Source organism: Sphaerodactylus townsendi, linkage group LG01 (assembly GCF_021028975.2).
Source record: "Sphaerodactylus townsendi isolate TG3544 linkage group LG01, MPM_Stown_v2.3, whole genome shotgun sequence".
NCBI classification, from domain to species: Eukaryota; Metazoa; Chordata; class Lepidosauria; order Squamata; family Sphaerodactylidae; genus Sphaerodactylus; species Sphaerodactylus townsendi.
In genome coordinates, this window is record NC_059425.1 from 76,704,066 (window position 1) to 76,711,614 (window position 7,549).

Below are 7,549 nucleotides of genomic sequence, written 5' to 3' on the forward strand. Positions count from 1 at the left end.
TGAGTCTTTAAAAAGAATTTATTAACATACTGTAGCATATAAAATGTTACACTATGGCCAAACATTTGTTTAACATGGAGACTAAAAACGCACAAGAGCAGCAAGATATCCACTCCAACTAAATCAGTTTTAAATAAAGTTTAAGAAATAGAAGTGACGAGACAGTGCTTTGGAGAAAAATCTACAAGGAAGTTCTCCTGTCCAAATTATTTCAGTTGGGCTTGTGCTGGGCAACTTCCTAGTCAATTATTTGTCAAGCAAACCAACAAGGAATGGATACAAATGCTCTACACCACTTTTTATTTCTAAAGGTTGCTGAAAAGTTCATGAGAATCAGGAAACACACGACAATACTGCTTGTACTAGTACATTAACAAAACCGAAGCTCAGTGCTAGATCCCATGTTGACATGTCCGATGAAGAACTTCCACAGAATTTTTGCAGTACGGGTTCAGCTTTTGATTGCATTATTAACACAACAACCCATTACTGTTGACTGAAGTTCAGTCAAACTTGATAGGCTTCTATTATTTACACAAAAGTTTATTCTTCCTCCATCAAAGAAGTTGGCTGTGGAGATTAATTACATGCCATATACTGTAAAAAATAGTACTGAAAAGCCAAAGCGATGTTTGTGAGTAAAACTGTACAGTCTGTGTTCTTTGTCTGAATACTTCATGGTTAAGTGGAAAAAAAGCTAACAGCACCATTCTACATGCTCTTAAGAACTTATTTCATGATCCAAAAGTCCAAGCAGGCAATGAAAATAGTAAACACATTAGAAGTCAACACAGTGCCGAACTAAACTGAAAGGCTTCAAACAATCCTCTTCACAGGAATTAGCATGGTTGTCTTTCCTCCTAAACAACACTCTTCATGTAGGACACAGAACTGCAAAAAAAATCAAGATACATATCTGTTAACATTACTGGAATCAGCTCAGCTGGGAATAGCATCAGATACAAGCTACTCAAACTAGAAGCGTAACTATAATCTAAAAGTATAAACCTTATCCCCATCACACAAAGAAAAATCCATAAAAGGAACACACATGCGCATACTACCATCAACTAATTCCTTACAGAAATGAGTTAACTAGAAGGACATGGCTTAGACACTGAGATAAATCCTTAAAGAAAATTTATTTTTGCAGAACACTTAGGTATTATGTACAGCAGTAATTAAAGAATGTGCAATACACACCTTTCAAAAAATCTGAAGCAATAGACATACCGCCCTGCTGTGCACAACCTATAGATTATGTACAGTGACAGTCAAGACATGTCCTTTACATATTCCTCATTCCTGTTCCACATCTAAAAGACACAAACCTCAGAGCAATCCAGCTTTTAAACCAATGCTAGCACAACACAAAAGCAAATGAAGAAGTCAGATTTAGGAGTCAAAATGAGAAAACACACACACACACACACACACACACACACACACACAACACACACACACACACACACACACACACACACACACACACACACACACACACACACACACGTGTCCTAATCACAGTTTGCTGATTTTAGAATAGGCAATCTCTTCTAACATTTGAAACAAAAACTTTAATCTTGCTGCTAATTTGAATGAGAAAAAACAACATAACAAGGAGAGAAGAGAACAGTATTACTACAATAATCCAAATGATTATTATCCCACTATTTCCGAGAGTTCTTTGGACTACTTCTGGCCCAGAAGAGGAGGAGCAGAGTCTTGACTGTGAATTCTGTTCTATTCACTTGTTCAATTCATGGTTTTCAGAGTCTTCCCCAATATTTCACAGCACACACTATTCCCACACTATATTTCAGTGACAGAGAAGAGTATATATTCCTCTGGGTATTGTGTTGTAATAATTTCTGAATGCCATTATGAGAAAGCCATCACATATAACAGCATCCTTTGCATGAACCCTTTTGCTGTAAATAAATCACACACTTTTTGAGAACTTAGGTATGATCAACTTAATAAAATTGCTTACCGAACACTGGTTCTGGTGGGTCTTGTTCCTTACGTTTTGCCTGCATCTGTGGCTGGCATCTTCAGAGGTGTATCACAGAGGGAAGTCTGTTACACACTGTGTCCAGAGAAAAGGAAATGTTTGGGGTATATATTGTCCATGTTCCAGGGCGGGGAACCTCTGAAGATGCCAGCCACAGATGCAGGCGAAATGTTAGGAACAAGATCCACCAGACCACGGCCACACAGCCTGGAAAACCCACCAGAACCAGTTGAATCCGGCCGCGAAAGCCTTCAACAATACATTGAGCTTACCAAACAGTTTGTATCCACCATTGTTATAACACCCAAGAACAATGGACTGGAAAAGATTACATAAACATATTCTATACCATTCACTGTATTCTGATAGAATTGACTAGACATTCACTAACATAGTGAAACAGTCATATAATAAGGAAAACAAAGTTACAAAAACTTTTTGGCATCTTTCATAAAGCCTCTGGAGGATATTATTCCTATATGGAAAGAACGGGACAGGAACTTGGCTACCTTATATCACTTTGTTGATGGGAATGTCCAATTTTTTACAAGCCTTGTTTAGAAAGAGGGTGCATGAGTCTCACTTATGTCTCAAACAGCAGCAAGGTACTTTACTACTTTAGTGTTCATACAAACTCAGTGAAGATTTCTATTTAACAGTGTAGAAATACCTGACTGCTAGCCTAAGTTATTGCTTGAACATGCAGAACTGAATGCACCCCAAGGTGTTAAAATGATCCTTGGAGTGAAATTTTGAGCAAGTGTGTGGATCCAATTAACACCCTACTTTCCCTCCAGGCAATCCACAGTAAAGCTGTTGATTTCTTCTTTCTTAAACTTATTAGAATTGAAAGACTCTTCTAATTTTACCCTGTCTTTTAGGAGTCTCCAACTTAGCACTGATTGTCTGTTCTTCAGAAGAATGTAAAGAAATTCTTGCACGCAGTCATGTGAATATAGCCTGCTGCTGCATGTTAGGACCTATGCAGTGGCACTACAAAAGGAATAAGCATCCCCTCTTAATTCCTTTTTGCAGCCACACATAGGGAAATAAAGCACCAACAAAGAACTATTTCTGAACTCTCCTCTGTCCAATTCACACTGCAATGGTGGGAAAACAAGTTACTTCCAAAAAACTATTTACATTTTTTAGCCCACCTTTCTTGTCAAAACTCAAGGCAGATTATAGAATAAAACATGCAGTCATACAGCATAAGACATCTAATGAACAATGCAATTACAGAATTAGCAGACAGTGGGAACCATGACTGTCTAAGCAAAGTATAATGGAATGACAAAGATAATGCAGTTATATTAAAAGCAAGGTGATACCTGGAATAATCTTGGCAGTGGACTGAAGTCCTTTTCTGTTATAAAAGTGCCCGCCTGGACCAGTACTATAAAATGCTCTCCTGAACATTCCTATTTTACACATTGTGTGGAATGACAGAATTGTGGTAGCCTCACTGACCTCTTTGGCCAGTCGGTTCCATAAAGAGGGAGCTACCACAGAGAGTGCATGTGAATGGGCAGTTGTGGATTCTACCCACTTGCAGAGTAACACCTTCAGAAGGTGAAATTGTCATGGCAGAGCATAGCAGAAGGGGCAGTCCTGGAGCTATGTAGGTTGAAGGCAACAAATGTCTTTGTAGACAACAAGCACCTTGAACCGAATCTGGTAACTAATTGGGAACTGCAGCATGAAGGTGACATGCACGCTCTGCCTAGCTACCTGACAGTAATCACATTCTGGGGTTTCAAATCAACTGGAGTTTCCAAGTTGACTTTAAGGGCAAAGCCACTTAGAGATGATTAAAATATAGGCCACTAAGCATCTACTGTCAAGAGGCAGTCAACCTATCCAGCTTTAGCAGCTTCAGATTTCTCTAGCCTGTGGGACTCTGCGTACCCTTCAGATAGCCCACATAAACTGTACGTCCTTAATAAACAGTCACAAATTACTCTCTTGCCATTTGGCACTACATGAATTAATCAACAGAACACAAAATGTTCTTTACAAATCAGTTTACAACACCTTGGATTTAGCTGGTATTCTAAAGCTTAAGCATCAACTTTGAATCAGTCCTGAAACACAGGATTTTTACACCGTGCTTCTAGTATGAACAGCAACAGAAAACTTGGGTGGTTGAGGAGTGCTTTTGAATAACAGCTATGCCTACCCAAATTTTAAAATTTGTAAGAGACAACTACATATGCTTCCCACTAAGCTCCTTAGACGACAAATGGGATAAAATGAACTGGATATATTGACTTTACATTGTGAGTTAAAGATATAGCGTTGGATTCACACTAAATTGGCGATTTCTACTGATTTCCTGCTGCAGACCTCCTTCATGTCATTCCTTGGGGTCCCCTGACCCCCAGGAACAGTATTTTAAGGAGATTGGTAGATTGTAGTAGGACATGTAAAGAAAGGAAATTCCATTCTTCTAATGGAAAGTTTAGGTTGGAGCTAACCCAAACGATAGGATCCAACTAAAGTTAAACTCTTTAAAATCCTACATCTTTAATTAGAAAGGAACTATTTGCTACATAAATAGGCCATAAGTGAGCAGCAGTGGCGTAGTAGTTAAGAGCAGGTGCATTCTAATCTGGAGGAACTGGGTTTGATTCCTTCTCTGCCGCCTGAGCTGTGGAGGCTTATCTGGGGAATTCAGATTAGCCTGTGCACTCCCACACACGCCAGCTGGGTCACAGCTTTTCAGAGCTCTCTCAGCCCCGCCCACTTCACAGATTGTTTGTTGTGAGTGGGGAACGGCAAGGAGATTGTAATTCCTTTGAGTCTCCTACAGGAGAGAAAGGGGATGATATAAATCCAAACTCTTCTAAATGAAGACCAAGAATTTTAGTATTGATACTATATAATGTCCTATATTTGTTTTACTGCCCAATAGTGTCGTCAAGAGATCAGCAATTCACCATGCCATTTATACAACAACATGCTTGGAGATTCCTTTTCACATAAAATGCAAGTATAAGAGGATTTAAAAGAAAAAGGCAATGCTGCTAAACTCATGATGCTGTCAGAAGCACACAAGTCATAGCCCTACATAGTTTTAAAAAGCCACCTCATGGCTAGCAGTAGGCATACTTACCTTTCAAGATGTAGTCTGTTAATAAGCTTGGCACTTTCTCACTATCTTCTTTCATGGCATGAAGAACTGTCAAAAGTGGGGATTAGAGTTGAAGAAGCAATAATTTAGATCATTATTTTCAATTTAGCCGAAACCAGGCTGAACATTATTCTAAACATTGTCCACACATACCCTTCCAATAGAATAAACCCCTGGATGAATGTACTGATTGTACGTGGCAGTGGCAAAACACTTTTTGCTTCTTGCATGCAAATAACTCCACTCTCAAAAAATACACTCTGTTTATTTTCCATTATACTATCTGAAAGGATGGTACCCTGTGAGATGTAATACCTAAAACAGTCACATAGAGGTGTTACGAGATCAGTCATACTGTTGAATGAAAAGGAAGTCTGAGAAATTTATTTAAAAAATGCCCCTCTATGTGTGACTTAGTTTCCCTTATTTTCTCTCCTTGCCCCCACCCCCAGTCCCCAGAACTGCGAAGTGGAGGAGGTGGAATGCAGTGATACTGGAAGAAGGGGTAGGGGCAAGAGAAGTCAAAACTTTCTGGTACTGCCTGACAAAAAAGGACTCTGAACAGGAGGGCCTTGGAGGATTACCAGGAACTGTTATGTTGGGTCTATGACTAATTAGCGAGCTGGGAGGATACCAAATAAAGTCTCATCAAAACGCTGTACAAGTTGTACAATGATAACAATACATGTTTAGAAATCTGAAGTCTAGAAAAGCCAAAGGTACTTGAGAGCCATCGAGACAGATTTTAACGGAGTTGTTTACTAACAATGTTGCTTCTATAAATATGGTCTGATAAGTACCAGACAAGTTTTCTGTAGTGTTAACAGCTTGCAGAGTATGGGACGATGTAGAGTGTGGTAATAAACTCACAAATAAATCCAAAGAATTAGCAGTCATAGCTGAAGAAAAGATTCAGATCAATATTTGTAATTAATCATTTACTACCTTCATGCAGAAAAAAGGAAGTTCTGTTTATGTCAGCAACACTAAGTCTATTATACACAAACACTTTGTAACCATGATTTGTTCCAGCTCCTTGAAAGCCATTGGCAGTTATTAAAAGTAAGAACTCCAGGAATGTGAAAGACATTCATGCCTACAGGGTTTTATTTCACGCCTATGAACACTCATCCTACTGCAAGAGCACTAAGAACTTCAGACTATGCAAGAATCTGGTTTCCAAAAGAAGGCTATATTTGAGAAACTGCTCAAAGGGTCAGAAGCACTTGTGTGATCTTAAGAATGCCAAAATTGTGTTCAAGAATTTGCAGAATTTGAGAAACTGGCCAAAAGTATGAGGTTTTGAATTGGCTTGTGCAGTAATTCCAGAACCTCAAACATAATTAAACCTTCTCACTGTAAGAATTACTTTGAACAGACCAAGCCTGTACAATTGTATGCTGTACAATCTACAGGGACTATAAATGTTTATTGTTTGATATAGGCACCCAAATTAACCATACACTATTACACTATTTTTTTTAAAAAAAGTTTAGTCTATTATACATAACATTATTCATAATTTTTTGTATGCTGTTATCCAAACAATATTTTTAAAAGACCAATTTTTCAAGGCTACACAAAAATATAGGAAATAAACATTTATATCACAGGAATAACATTTACCTCTGATGTGCTGTCCAAATTATTCATATCAGCTTTCTTAATTTTTCCCCCTCAGTTTGGTTTTCAAAAGGAAATAGATTATTTGGCTTTAAATAGCAATACAGATGTGGGAAATAATGTGAAGAACACATCCTATGCAACCACTCTTGGACATTCTGTTTACTGTTTGTGTTGAAAACATTCAGGCCTTAACAGCTGAGAGACTCTAGTGTTCTAAATAAATTGTCTGAGATCTGCCTCACTACAGAGAGTCAGAATGTCTGTTACTGAGACAGGGATCAAGTGTCAGCTAGTCTGTGGAAAACAACACTGTTAACTCTTTACACAGATGCATCCTCTGAAGCTCTCAAGAATGGTGAAGAGACACTTATAGCTGCCTTCTTATTTTAAAGCAACTTCACTGTAACTGTTGCTAAGTGCTGTGTGCATAATATTTGCCTACATTCAGGCCTTGACAAATTTTCTTTGGACATAGGAAACAGCCCAAATAATTAAGAAACCCAGAGTTTAATATACCCTCTAAGTTATAACAGGTCAGGGTTTGATTCTTCAGAGGTAAGAATACCAGTCAGTTGTGAAGCGTCTGGAGTTTCACACCATTGGCCTGAGATTCTGGAATGACTTCCTGAATAAGGTGCAGAGTTGCTTATTCCTCATTTTCTTTCAGAATGGAATGCAAAAAATTTCTGCACATGTAGATGGTTTCCTGAAGATGCACCATCCAGGACAAACTTGAAAACTCACAACCTCTCAGTTCCCCTCCCCAACAGGAACTA

General features: G+C 38.4%; 1 protein-coding gene across 1 annotated transcript in view; it reads right to left on the reverse strand.

Annotated features, from left to right (window-relative positions):
* The window catches only part of FEZ2 (fasciculation and elongation protein zeta 2), a 33,579-nt gene continuing 26,030 nt past the window's right edge, over nt 1-7,549 (reverse strand). The window contains exons 5-6 of the mRNA XM_048484514.1: nt 5,130-5,195; nt 1-891 (exon numbers count right to left, since the gene is read on the reverse strand). Of these exons, the coding sequence (XP_048340471.1) occupies nt 875-891; nt 5,130-5,195 (83 nt within the window). The 3' untranslated portion in view covers nt 1-874. The remainder of the gene's footprint in view (nt 892-5,129; nt 5,196-7,549) is intronic.